We start from the raw sequence: 14,868 nt of genomic DNA, 5'->3' as shown, positions 1-14,868 counted from the left end.
AGCATCTCGGGCCATTTTATTACAGGTATTATATAAGTGTCAGTTGTTGTTGTATTGTATTTCTGCAGTGATCGATATCTCTGTCATCGATAGCTTGGTGATCGATATCTCGGTGTTCACTATCCAGGTAGCCAGGTTGTGACAACCAGCATTGTACTCGGCCATGAGCCTCTTGTAGACTGTGATGTTACTGCGCTCTGTCAGGCGTGAGGAGTGGCTGGTTGGTCACAATGCTGTGTTTGACTGGATCGAGTTCAGGCTGAATCTGCCACACACTGTGTGACCAAATGTGGGAGAAACCACAGCCCAAACTCAGAGTCAGGACAAATGAGGTTCCCACCTGGTGGGTTCAATCAGGACGCACGACTCAAGGCACTGAACTCAGGCACAATGCAATCCCTACCTGTATCAGATACATCCCGCCCCTCTCCAGGCTCTGACTGGACCCCTGGCAGCTCGGCTGTGTGTGGCATCACTGGAAGTATGGGAGCTGAAGTGCAGACAATGGAGGGGGGACAGTACAGGAGTATAGCGTGCAGTATGAGAGTGGAGCACCGAGCCTGTGCACAAAATGTGGAGCAAGGGGCTGTGTGCTGGTTGGGGGAGTTGAGAGTTGCCACTGAGACTGCAGGGCCTACTGCATCGCGGACTGTCATTTGTGCTGCTGTGTTTTTCAGGCTCCTCCGTGCCCTGCCTGGTGGATGTTGTCCCGCTGAAAAATGAGGAGGGTGCTGTCGCCATGTTCATCATGAACTTCGAGGAGCTGAAGGACGCTGCATTCAAGTCGGGGAGAGGGAATGCTAATCACAGGCTGTCCCAGGACTGGTTCAGTTCCAGTAAGTACCACACCCGTGATAGGTCAGTGATATCGTACCGTCCAATTGCCAACCATTGAACCATACTATTCCTACAGTGTGGAAGGATGCCATTCGGCCCATCGGATTTGCACCAAACGTCTGAAAGAGACCCCTAGGGCAGCACGGTGGCCCAGTGGTTAGCCCTGCAGCCTGCTGCCAAGGACCCAGGTTTGTCCCGGCCCTGGATCACTGTCGGAGTGGACATTCTCCCCATGTCTACGTGGGTCTCACCGCCACAACCCAAAAAGATGTGCAGGGTAGGTGAATTGGCCACTCTAAATTGTTCCTTAATTTGTGTATTCTAAAAAAAAATTGTGTACTCTAAAAAAATTTTTAGAACAAAGAGAATTCAGCTTAGCCCACTACCCTGTCCCCTGTTTACAAAATTCCTGCAGCAATCCAGCGTAAGAGCCACAAAACAACCACTATGAGCGGGAGCTGCCAAATGTGCGACCTTTCACTCCATGGCCGCCACCGAAGCCCAATGTTAGCATTCATGTCAAGAGGGCTAGAATAGAAGACCAGGGATGTACTTCTGAGGTTGTAAATGTCTCTGGTCAGACCCCATTTGGAGTATTCTGATCAGTTTTGGGACCTATATCTAAGGAAGGACGTGCTGGCCGTGGAAAGGGTCCAGAGGAGGTTCACAAGAATGATCCCTGGAATGAAGAGCTTGTCGTATGAGAAACGGTTGATGACTCTGGGTCTGTATTCGTTGGAGTTTAGAAGGATGAGGGGAGATCTTATTGAAACTTACAGGATACTGCGAGGCCAGGATAGAGTGGATGTGGAGAGGATGTTTCCATTTGTCGGAAAAACTAGAAGCAGAGGACACAATCTCAGACTAAAGGGACAATCCTTTAAAACAGAGATGAGGAGGAATTTCTTCAGCCAGAGGGTGGTGAATCTGTGGAACTCTTTGCCGCAGAAGGCTGTGGAGACCAAATCACTGAGTGTCTTTAAGACAGAAATAGATAGGTTCTTGATTGATAAGTGGATCAGGGGTTATGAGGAGAAGGCAGGAGAATGGGGATGAGAAAAATATCAGCCATGATTGAATGGCGGAGCTGACCCGATGGGCCGAGTGGCCTAATTCTGCTCCTATGTCTTATGGTCTAAGTTGCCAGAAGACTTAAAAGATGAAGGATTGTTCCTCAGGGTATAACTGAGCGAAACAAAGGTGACCTTTTCATTTTCTTTTTTAGTTATTGTAAGATCAGAGACCCTTCCTGTGCACCTGTTGCACAGTGCGTAGGTTCGACACAAGGAATGTGATATCAGCACCAGAAGCATCTCCCAGCCCAGGAATATGTCAATTTGACAACCTCAGAGGGTCAGTATATCAGTGCTACACTGGGCCACAATTGGCTGAACAAAAACCCACCACACACAAAGTAGTGGAAAAAGTGAGATGCAACCACAGGATTAGATACAGAGTTTAGATACAAATCTCCCTCTACACACTCCCCATCAAACAGTCCCAGGACAGGTACAACACGGGGTTAGATACGGAGTCAAGCTCCCTCTACACACTCCCCATCAAACACTCCCAGGACAGGTACAACACGGGGTTATATACAGAGTAAAGTTCCCTCAACACCGTCCCCATCAAACACTCCCAGGACAGGTACAGCACAGGGTTAGATACAGAGTAAAGTTCCCTCAACACCGTCCCCATCAAACACTCCCAGGACAGGTACAGCATGGGGTTAGATACAGAATAAAGCTCTCTCGATACTGTCCCCATCAAACATAGAACATACAGTACAGAAGGAGGCCATTTGGCCCATCGAGTCTGAACCGACCCACTTAAGACCTCACTTCCACCCTAACCCCGTAACGCAATAACCCCTCCGAACATTTTTTTTTGGACACTAAGGGCAATTTATCATGGCCAATCCACCTAACCTGCATGTCCTTGGACTGTGAGAGGAAACTGGAGCACCCGGAGGAAAACCACACAGACACGGGGAGAACGTGCAGACTCCACACAGACAGTGACCCAGCGGTGAATCGGACCTGGGACCCTGGTGCTGTGCAGCCACAGCGCTATCCACTTGTGCTACAGTTCTACCCAAAAACACTCCCAGCACAGGTACAGCATGGGGTTAGATGCAGAGTAAAGCTCCCTCGACACTGTCCCCATCAAACATTCCCAGGACAGGGACAGCACAGGGTTAGATACAGAGTAAAGCTCCCTCTACATTGTCCCATCAAACACTTCCAGGATGGTACAGCACAGGGCTAGGTACTGAAACAAAGCTACTTCTTTACTAATCCCAGCAAATGTTTCTTGGAAAGGTTCAACACAGGGTTAGATACAGAGTAAACTTTCTCTAAACTCTTTATCCAAACACTCCCAGGATATGTACAGCATAGGGTTAGATACAGTGTAAAGCTCCCTCTACACTGATCCCATCAAACACTCCCAGGACAGGTACAACATAGGGTGAGATGCAGAGTAAAGCTCCCTCTACACTGTCCCTATCAAACACTCCCAGGACAGGTACAGCACGGGGTTGGATACAGAGTAAAGCTCCCTCTACACTGTCCCTATCAAGCATTCCCAGGACAGGTACAGCACAGGATTGGACGCAAAATAAAGCTCCCTCTCCACTGTTCCCAACAAACGCTGCCAGAACAGCTGCAACAAGGGGTTAGACACAGTGTAAAGCTCCCTCAACGCTGTTTCCATCAAACACTCCCAGGACAGGTACAGCACGGGGTTAGATACGGAGTATAGCTGCCTCTCCACTGACCCCATTAAGCACTCCCAGAACAGGTGCAGCACGGTGTTAGATACAGTGTATAGCTCCTTTTATCCCAATCAAACCATTTCTACTGTAAAAGACTTAGAAAGCTTCACAAATATACTTGATAATCATGGGATGATAGGGAGGGAAAAACTCAAAATAATCAAGGTTACCCAAGAAAAGATACTGGGGTAACTATTGAACCTAAAGGCTGCCATGTCCACAAGTATCTTTGTGAAGTTTTCTAAGTGATCTCCAGTGAAGGTTGTTTGATGTAGAGGCAGATATACTGTGTATCTAACCCTGTGCTCTATCTGCCCTGCATCATAGAACCTTAAAAGACATGCTTCAAGGATAATAAATGCTATTCTATTCTTCCTTAGATTCTGGAAAGATCCCATTGGATTGGAAAATAGCAAATGTAACATTTTTAATGGCGAAAAAGTGGAGACAGAAAGTAGGAAACTACAGTTCGCTTAACATCTGTGATGGGGGAATTGTTAGAACCCGTTATTAAGGAGGTTATATCAAGATACTGAGAAATTCATAGTTTAATCAGGCAAAGTCAACAGAGGTTTGTGAAATTTATTAGAGTTCTTTGTAACTTTTGATGCAGAACTTTATCAAATATCTTCTGGAAATCCAAATACCCCACATCTACAGAGTTCCCTTTATCCACCTTGTTTTTTTACCTCCTCCTTTAAAACAAAGGTGAGGAGGAATTCTTTCAGTCAGATGGTGGTGAATCTGTAGAACTCTTTGCCGCAGAAGGCTGTGGAGGCCAAATCACTGAGTGTCTTTTCTTTAAGACAGAGATAGATAGGTTCTTGATTAATAAGCAGATCAGGGGTTATGGGAGAAGGCAGGAGACTGGGGATGAGAAAAATATCAGCCATGATTGAATGGCGGAGCAGACTCAATGGCCGAGTGGCCTAATTCTGCTCCTATGTCTTATGGTCTTATAACAAACTCTATTAAATCAGTTCAACAAGATTTCTCTGTCACAAACCCATATTGATTCTGCCTGATCAAATTATGATTTTCTAAGTATCCTCCTCAATAATGGATTCTAGCAACCTCCTGATGACAGATGTTAAGATTGTAGGACCACTATAACCCACTCCCACCTGATGTGTTGCGTAGGCTGGGTCTGGGTGGACTGCGCTTGATGCAGTGTAGCAAGAGACAGACTTCCAACACTCGATGAGATGCAACACGATTTTATTTAACAGCTAACTATTTACATATCCGACTGTGGGTTGACACTATGCTGACTTGACTGGAGACCTGAGGCTAGCCTGACCAGACTTGCTGACTATCACATGGTGTGTGTCCTGACTATGTTCACGAGATCTGACTATCCCAGAGGCTGGATCCCGAGAGAGCAGGAAAGCTGGTGCCCTCTGGCTTTATAATGGTCGTGTCCTGTCTGATTATTGGCTGCTGTGTTCTGTGTGTTTACTGGTCATCCTGTCTGTCAATCACTGCCTGTCTGCACTTCATTATATACATAGATGTATATTATGACACCACCGACACTTGATCCACTGTTCCAGCACTCGATCCTGCCAGCAAACAATCCAAATATCTCTTGTTCTCACGATCCCTCGATCCCGATGATCCTCAGTCACACCGACACTCGATTGCACCAATTCTCGATCCAAGCGACACTTGATCCCACCAACTCACTATCACACCGACCCTCGATCGCACCTACACTCAATACCACCCACCCTTGATGCCGATCATCCTCAATTGCACCGCTTCCCGATCCCACCGGCCCTCGATCCCACCAACACTCGATCCTACTAACCCTCGATCTCACCAACACTCAATCCTACTAACCATCAATCCCACCAATACGCGATCCTACTAACCCTCGATCCCACCAACACTCGATACCACAAACCTCGATCCCACCAATGCTCGATACCACTAACCCTTGATCCCACCAACACTCGATACCACCAACCCCCGACCATTATTTGCACTGATCCTTGAACACACCAATCCTCGATCCCAATGATTTCAATCCCACTGATCCTCGATGCTAATGACCCTCGATCGTACTGATCCTTAATTACATCGACCCTCGATCGCACCAACCTGCGATCACACCAACCTTTGATTCTAGCAACCTTTGATCACAGTGACCGACAATCCCATAGACCCTCAATTCCACAATCCCAATCCCAGTGACCTTCAATTCTCGCGACCCTCAATCGCACTGACCTTTGATCCCAGTGACCCTCAATCCCACTGACGCTCGATCATTCTGACCCTCAATTTCATGGCCCTCGATCCCACTGACCCTCGATCATTCTGACCCTCAATCACATGACCCTCAATCCCACTGACCCTTGATCCCACTGACCCTCGATCTCGCTGACCCACGATCCCGCCGACCTTCGATCACAACTACCCTCGATCCCAATGACCCTCAATCCCAGTGAGCCACGATTGGACCGACCCTCAATCACACCAACCCTCAATCCCACAGACTCTCTGTCTCACTGACGCTCGATCCCACCAACCCTCGACCCCACTGACCATCTATCCTACTGACCCTCAATCCCATGACCCTGGATCCCACTGACCCTTGGTCACAATGACCCACGATCTCACTGACGCTCGATCGCACTACCCCCTCAGTCTCACCGACACTCGATCGCACTACTCCTCGATCTCACTGATGCTCGTTCCCACTGACCCTCGATCCTACTGACTCTTGATCCTACTGTCCCTCAATCCCATACCCTTGATCCCACCAACCCTCGACCCACCAATCCATGATTCCACCCACCGACCCGCAATTACATTGACCCTTGATCCCACTGATCCGTGATTCCACCGACCTACGATCTCACTGACCCTCGCTCCTACCAGCCCACGATCCCAGCGATCTCCGATCCCAGCAATCCTTGATCCCATGATTCTCAATCCCAGTGACCCCCAATTGCACCGACCCTTGATTGCATTGACCATTGGTCCCATTGACCCTCGAACTCACCCACCCTTAATTCCAGAACCCTCAATCCCACCGAACCTTGATACCAGCGACCCTCAATCCTATGACCCTCGGTCCCGCTGATCCTCAATCCCACTGGCCTTTCATCCAACTGAACCTCGATTCTACCGACTCTCAATCCCACAACCCTTGATCCCATCAACCCTCAATCTCACAGTCCTCGATCCCAGCGACCCCCGATTCCAATGGTACGCAATCTCAGTGACCCTCGACCGCACCGACACTCAATGGCACCGACCCTTGATTGCATGATCCTACCGATCCACAATCCTGCTGACCCTAGATCCCATTGGCCCTCCATCCCACTTACCCTTAATCCCACAACCCACAATACCACCAACCCTTGATCACAGTGACCCTCAATCCCATGACCCTCGGACCCACTGATCCTTGATCCCACTGATCCTCAATCTCACTGACCTTTGATCCAACTGACCCTCGATCCTACCGACCTTTAATCCCACAACCCTTTATCCCAGTGACTCTCAATCCCAGTGATCTCAATCCAAATGACCCTCAATCCCTCATCCCTCGGTAACTGACCCTCGATCTCGTCGACTATCGATCCTAATGATCCCCAATCCCAGTGACCCTTGATCCCACCAACTCTCAATCTCAGTGATCTCCATCTCAATGACCCTCAATTCCACAATCCTCGATCACATCCATCCTCGATCGCACTAATCCTCGATCCCAGTGAGCCTCGATCACACCGATCCTCGATCCCAGTGACCCTCGATCCCAATGACCCATGGTCGGTTGCAGCGATCATTGATGCCACTGATCTTCAATCCCAGCAACCCTGGTCACTCAATTACACTGACCCTCGATCGTACCAAATCTTGATCACAGCAACCCTTGATCCCAATGGCCCTTGATCCCATGACCCTTGATCACAGCAACCCTTGATCCTAGCAACACTCATTTGCAATTAATCTTGATCACACTGATCCTCAATCCCAGCGAGCATCAATCCCACCAACCCTCGATCCTAAGGACTCATAATCGCACCAACACTCAATTCCAGCTACTTTGATCCCAGTGGCCCTTGAACCCATCACCCTTGATCCCATATCCCTCGAGCCCAGTTACCCATGATCCCAGTGACCCTCGATGCCACCAACCCTTGATCACATCAACCTTCGATACCAGGGACCCTCGATCTCAGGAACTCTCGATCCCACCGACCCTCAATCCCACCAGTCCTCGATTGAACGAACCCTCGATTGCAGTCTGTCGATCGCACTGATCCTTTATCCCAGGGACGCTCCACCCCACCGAACCTCGATCCCAGGGCCCTCAATTGCACCTCCCCTTGATCACATTAATGCACAGATCACTGATACTTTATCCTATTGACACTCAGTTCCCGGAAAATCTGACCTCCAGGCCACTACAACAACTAATAATGTATTTCATTGCTGCTCCAGGTCGAGGGAAGAGTTTTAAGCTGAGACTTCCATCTCTTCGCACGATGACCTTAAGCCAACAATCTCTGGCCAAGGAGGGTTTTGATCCTGCAATTGATGACCAATCAGATGGCGACTCATTGGCGATGAAGGATTTCCAAGGTCCCTTGAATGAGAACTGTATCCAGCCTGAGGCAGGCGAGTGGGAGGCATTGATTGAACTGGGGAATAAATCAGAAGTCCAGACTGTCCCTGATCCCATTTGCCACCCAGCACCCAGCCAGGAAAAGGCGCGACTGGATCCTGATCTCCGCTATACCAACACAAATCTGACACATGCTCAATCACAGGACAGTTTCCACAGCATCAGACGAGCATCTTCAGTCGACAACATTGAGCTGATGAGGAGTAAATTTGAGAAGAAATTCAGGGAGAAAAGAATAAGTTCAGGTGCGAATGAAAGTACAAGTCCCTCCCAGAGTTTTGAAAGATCAAGGGCGCGATACTCGGTTTCTGACACTAAGTGTTGATGCCAATGCAGAATCTGTGGACTTTTGATGACAAGATGGCACTGGTTGTGCTGGAGCGCGCCCATACAGCTGATAGGTCGGCTGGGGCCAGAGGCCACCTAGAGGGGTGCCCTGGGGGGTCAAAGTGAGCTGTTAGCGGAGTGCGCAGCCGCATGGCTGCCCTGCCGGCTGTGGCACTGGTATTCACTACATGTCCACCCGATTCCACAGCCCACCTCCTGACCACGCCCCAATACTTCCCCCAGCCCTGGCAGAAGCCCCCCCCCGGCCAGTGGCACAACTGTCATCACACTATGGCGATGTTGGACAGCTTCCGTACCCCTCTCCCCCAGCAGCCACCATGCCGGTTTCACGTTTTTGAACCACACCATCGGGAACTCATCGGAGGTTGGAAATCGTGGAGGCCCCGGAGTATACTGGGTTGGGCCCGCTAATGGTATGCAAACGGTGACTACTGTACGTGCGCTCCGGAATGTATTGACGCTGCTCTCGAGGTTTTGGAGCATTGCAATTTGGTATCAAATCGGCACCTGCCGCGGTTTTGGCGCTGGAACCAATTTTCCACCCAATCGCCTTTCTTGGTTTCGGCATTGGCTAACGGAGAATCCCGCTACAAATATCTTTCAAATTAGACGGTGATGAAGATCAATTCACCAATAAATATCTCATCAGGATGGGGCCTTAATTACACATTGATGGGATTACAATCACCTCCATCACCTGCCAACATGGCTCCCACATAAAATGTGGTTGGTAAGAACCAACCACGCTCTTATGGGCTGATGCAACGTCAAAGCGGTAAAATCTACCAAGATTTGAAACTTCACCCAGAGGTTAATAAACATTGATAATCCATGACTACTTGCTTTCTGGGTGCTGCTCATCACTGGGTGCTGTTTGCTCTCTGGGTGCTGTTCACTCTCTGGGTGCCGTTCACTCTCTGGATGCTGTTTGCTCTCTGGGTGCTGTTTGCTCTCTGGATGCTGTTTGCTCTCTGGGTGCTGTTCACTCTCTGGGTGCTGTTTGCTGTCTGGGTGCCGTTCCATCTGGGTGCTGTTCCCTCTCTGGGTGCTGTTTGCTCTCTGGGTGCTGTTCACTCTCTGGATGCTGTTTGCTCTCTGGGTGCTGTTTGCCCTCTGGGTGCTGTTCACTCTCTGGATGCTGCTCACTCACTGGGTGCTGTTTGCTCTCTGGGTGCTGTTCACTCTCTGGGTGCTGTTCACTCTCTGGATGCTGTTTGCTGTCTGGGTGCTGTTTGCTCTCTGGGTGCTGTTCACTTTCTGGGTGCTGTTTGCTGTCTGGGTGCTGTTCACTCTCTGGGTGCTGTTCACTCTCTGGGTGCTGTTCACTCACTGGATGCTGTTCACTCTCTAGATGCTGTTCACTCTCTGGGTGCTGTTTGCTCTTTGGGTGCTGTTTGCTCTCTGGGTGCTGTTCACTTTCTGGGTGCTGTTTACTCTCTGGGTGCTGTTTGCTCTTTGGGTGCAGTTTGCTCTCTGGGTGCTATTCACTCTCTGGGTGCTGCTCACTCTCTGGGTGCTGATCGCTCTCTGGGTGCTGATCGCTCTCTGGGCGCTGTTCACTCTCTGGGTGCTGTTCACTCTCTGGGTGCTGCTCACTCTCTGGGTGCTGCTCACTCTCTGGGTGTTGTTTGCTCTCTGGGTGTTGCTCACTCTCTGGGTGCTGTTTGCTCTCTGGGCGCTGTTCACTCTCTGGGTGCTGCTCACTCTCTGGGTGCTGCTCACCCTCTGGTGAGTTGTGTTCTCTGATCTTGGGCGGGATTCTCCATTCGCTGACGCTGAAATGGGGAAAGGCGATTGGGCGGAGAATCGGTTCCAACCCTGTGCCAAATCGCAATGCTCCAGCACCTCGACAGCGGCGTCAATGCATTCCGGAATGCACGGACAGTAGATACAGTTTGCATATCAGAGCGAGCCCGAGGTGGTATTCTCTGGGGCCACCGCGATTTTCCACCTCCGATGGGCTGAGTTCCCGATTGTTGTTCACTTGTACTTTCAAAAATCGTGAAACCTGCTGCTGAGGGAGAGAGAGAGAACGGAAGGTGTCCAACATCGCCATAGTTTGCTGACACTTGTACCCCTGGCCGGAGGGGCTTTCAAAGCCAGAAGGAGTAGTGGAGACTGGCCAGGAAGTGGGCTGTGGGGTCGGGGTGGGTGTGCATGGGACACCATTGCCGCAGGTGGCAAGGCAGCCATGCAGCTGCGCACACCGCCAACAGCCCCCTTTGAACCTAGTTCCACAGGTTGTATAGCTGTGCCCCAGGGCACCCCCCCCCCCCCCCCCCCGCCCCCCCCTCCCCCCCGGGTGCCCTCTGGCCAGGGGTACAGCCAACCCATCAGCTGTATGGGCGAGCTCCAGCACAACCTGTGCACAACCTGTGGGATAAGTGTGTGTGGGGAGTGTAATGTATATGTGCGGCTGCAGCTTGTCAGCCTCCCGAGTGTCGATCACGGATCCGGCGAATCCCGCAACGCTTTTCATTAAAATTGATTGTGTTTCACGTGGCACCAGTGCTAGCCCAACTGTAGTGGAATCAGTCCAGATAGAGCGCTGATTTTTATGTCATAAAAGTTGTCATGGGCCAATGTTTAGAAAACTCCAAAGTATATCATGGAGTTCACCCGACCTACAACTCTGAAGAGATTTTGGTTATGAGGAGCACGAGGGCCCACTTTCCAGGTGCTATGCAACAGAGACCTTAAGTATTTTTAAACAAAACAATGTTTATTCTATGAATTCAGTTAACATTTTATAAACTCACATTAAACATTTTATCAACTGCCAACACAACTACCCCCCACAGATATAGTACTCTATATGTAACCCTTAATAACAACACTTACCTAACAACAACACCCAAGGGGCAGCACGGTAGCATGGTGGTTAGCATAAATGCTTCACAGCTCCAGGGTCCCAGGTTCGGTTCCCGGCTGGGTGCGGAGTCTGCACGTCCTCCCCGTGTGTGCGTGGGTTTCCTCCGGGTGCTCCGGTTTCCTCCCACAGTCCAAAGATGTGCGGGTTAGGTGGATTGGCCATGCTAAATTGCCTGTAGTGTCCTAAAAGTAAGGTTAAGGGGGGGTTGTTGGGTTACGGGTATAGGGTGGATACGTGGGTTTGAGTGGGGTGATCATTGCTCGGCACAACATCGAGGGCCGAAGGGCCTGTTCTGTGCTGTACTGTTCTATGTTCTATGTTCTATAACATCCATAAGCCAAACACCCTTTTTAATAAAGCAGTAGGTATAATTTATTTACACAAGACAGTATCACTTTTAAATTATCAAGTGATCTAGACACCTTTTAACATACAGAGAGAGAGAGACAAAATTAACATTCCTTGTCTCAATTCAGCTTTCAACTGCCTAAAATGAAAGTAAAACACAGAGCCACAAAGAGCTTCCAGCTCAAAATGAAAGTAAAATCCAGAGACACAACCCAGCTCCACCCACACAATGACATCACTGCAGCTATTTGATAAACACCCATTTCTTAAAGGTACACTCCCATGACAAAGTCCACAGATTCTGCGTTGGCATCAACACTTAATCTCAGAAATGGAGAATCCCACCCCTTATCTAGCACTGATTCTACAGAACAGTAAGGGGATGATCAGAATCAATATAGACCAATTTATCATAGAGTTACATCATAATATCCTGGATTTAGTCTTATGAGCGATTGTCCTCATGTACGACTTATAAACTTCTGCTGGTAGCTGAATGTCACCTGACTGATGTCTGACACCACCTGCTCGTGGGAGGTCACACTGCTGAATACACGTGATATTATCTACAGGCATATCACCACAACTCTCTGGGTGCTGTTTGCGCTCTGGGTGTTGCTCACTCTCTGGGTGCTGCTTGCTCTTTCCATGCTGTTCAATCTCTGGCTGCCGTATCGCTCTGGGTGCTGCTCATTCTCTGGGTGCTGCTCACTCTCAGAGTACAGCTGACTCTCCAATTGCTGTTTCCTCACTGGGTGCTGTTCGCTTTCTGGGTGCTGTTCACTCTCTGGGTGCTAGTCATCCTCTGGGTGCTGATCTCTCCCTGGGTGCTGTTTGCTCTCTGGGTGCTGTTCTGTTAGAGGTGAAATTATTTACACGTAGGCCTTTTGAGTGAATAAAGAAGCAGTTTATTATATCAGATCTGGGAGAAATATTTGGACACTCCGTAGCCTCCTAACACTCTTTCTCACTTGAGCTAAGATTCGCATTGCGTTGATATACAGATTCAAGGGGCGGAATTAGTTGCATTCTCATTTTCATACAATCATTGAACTATATTTGCGTCACAATTCATTACATGCAGTCAATCAATTTTCTTAGCATCCCAGTTATCACATATATGGTTAAAGTGGGTGTTGTCCCACCAGCACCTAAATTCATGCAGAATTCGCTCAAGACTAACATAAGGATATGTCCTGTCTGCAGCTGGGGACCTTGAGCTAGTAAAGATTTTTTTGTCCTTCGGAGCTGTTTTCAGCGGCTATTGAAATACTCCCTACAAATACCCACACCTGGGACTCATTCAATGAGGCACAGTTTGTAACTTATTGTTCAGGAACGTGGCTAGTTCAGGTATTTTGTATTTTTAATATTGCTATCTTGGCTAACAGCCATTTTGTGTCATTTCTGATATTAACAAGCATTGTGTATACGCTATCTATTCCTCCAAATTGCCTCTTCTAAACAGGCATCTATGCCGTTGAGTACCTTTTGTCTCAGCAGATCTATTCAAAAGTAATATAGGAGCAAAAATGTAGTTGTCGAGTCAACTATAATTTATATCATTGTCCAGTATCAGAAAATGTTCCCCAACAGTTCAAAGTCCCTAAATTGCTCACTCTCTGTGTGCTGTCTGCTCTCGGTGCTGCTCATCCAGGGTGCAGCTCATCTTCTGGGTGCACTCACTGTCTGCATGCTGTTCATGCTCTTGGTGCTAATTTCTCTCTGGGTACTGTTCACTCTCTGAAAGCTGCTCACTCTCAAGGTGCTGCCTGCTCTCTGGGTGCTGCCCATTCTCCAGGTGCTGCCCATTCTCTGGGTGTGCCCATTCTCTGGGTGCTGCCCATTCTCTGGGTGCTGCCCATTCTCTTTTTTTTTTTAAATCATTTTTATTGAGAAATTTTGATTTTATACAACATTGACGCACCTTAGTAAAATACCGAAAATAACAATAATATTAACAATCATATATATTCGCCCCATCCCCATGAACAACCCAGAATTTTAACAACAACGCATATTAACACAGTATAAAGTTACAGAATAAACACTACAATAATGCACCCCCCCCCCCCTCCCCCCCCCCCCGGGTTGCTGCTGCTATTGACCCAGTTACCTATCTCTGAGCCAGGAAGTCCAGAAAAGGCTGCCATCGTTTATAGAACCCTTGTATTGATCCTCTCAGGGCAAATTTGACCTTTTCCAATTTTATAAATCCCGCCATGTCACTGATCCAGGTCTCCACACTTGGGGGCCTTGCATCCTTCCATTGTAACAGAATCCTTCGACGGGCTACTAGGGACACAAAGGCCAGGACACCGGCCTCTTTCGCCTCCTGCACTCCCGGCTCCACCGCAACTCCAAAAATCGCGAGTCCCCACCCTGGTTTGACCCTGGATCCAACCACCCTCGACACCGTCCCCGCCACCCCCTTCCAGAATTCTTCCAGTGCTGGGCATGCCCAGAACATATGGGCGTGGTTCGCTGGACTCCCCGAACATCTGGTGCACCTGTCCTCACCCCCGAAGAACCTACTCATCCTAGTCCCGGACATGTGAGCCCGGTGCAGCACCTTAAATTGGATGAGACTAAGCCTCGCACATGAGGAGGAAGAGTTGACTCTGTCCAAGGCATCCGCCCAAGTCCCGTCCTCTATCTGCTCCCCGAGTTCCTCCTCCCATTTAGCCTTCAGCTCCTCCACTGACGACTCCTCCACCTCCTGCATTACCTTATAGATGTCAGACACCTTCCCCTCTCCTACCCACACCCCCGAAAGCACTCTGTCCATCGCCCCTGCGAGGGCAGCAAAGGGAATCCCTCTACCTGTCGCCTAGCAAACGCCTTTACCTGCAGGTATCTGAACATGTTCCCCTGGGGAAGGCCAAATTTATCTTCCAGTTCCCCCAGGCCCGCAAACCTCCCGCCAATAAACAGGTCCCTCAATTTGCTGATGCCCGCCCTTTGCCACCCCCTGAATCCCCCATCCGTGTTCCCCGGGATGAACCGATGGTTGCCACCCAGTGGAGCCTCCATCGAGGCCCCTGTTTC

General features: G+C 49.3%; 1 protein-coding gene across 1 annotated transcript in view; it reads left to right on the top strand.

The window, feature by feature from the left end:
* kcnh6a (potassium voltage-gated channel, subfamily H (eag-related), member 6a) overlaps positions 1-14,868 on the top strand; it is a 357,081-nt gene that overhangs the window by 105,046 nt on the left and 237,167 nt on the right. Inside the window, exons 3-4 of the mRNA XM_038779154.1 lie at positions 678-836; positions 8,069-8,497. Coding sequence (XP_038635082.1) covers positions 678-836; positions 8,069-8,497 — 588 coding nt within the window. The remainder of the gene's footprint in view (positions 1-677; positions 837-8,068; positions 8,498-14,868) is intronic.

The sequence above is a fragment of the Scyliorhinus canicula genome, chromosome 19 (assembly GCF_902713615.1).
Source record: "Scyliorhinus canicula chromosome 19, sScyCan1.1, whole genome shotgun sequence".
Taxonomy (NCBI): Eukaryota; Metazoa; Chordata; class Chondrichthyes; order Carcharhiniformes; family Scyliorhinidae; genus Scyliorhinus; species Scyliorhinus canicula.
The sequence above is the reverse complement of the archived record's forward strand: the minus strand, read 5'-3'. Positions and strand labels throughout refer to the sequence as shown.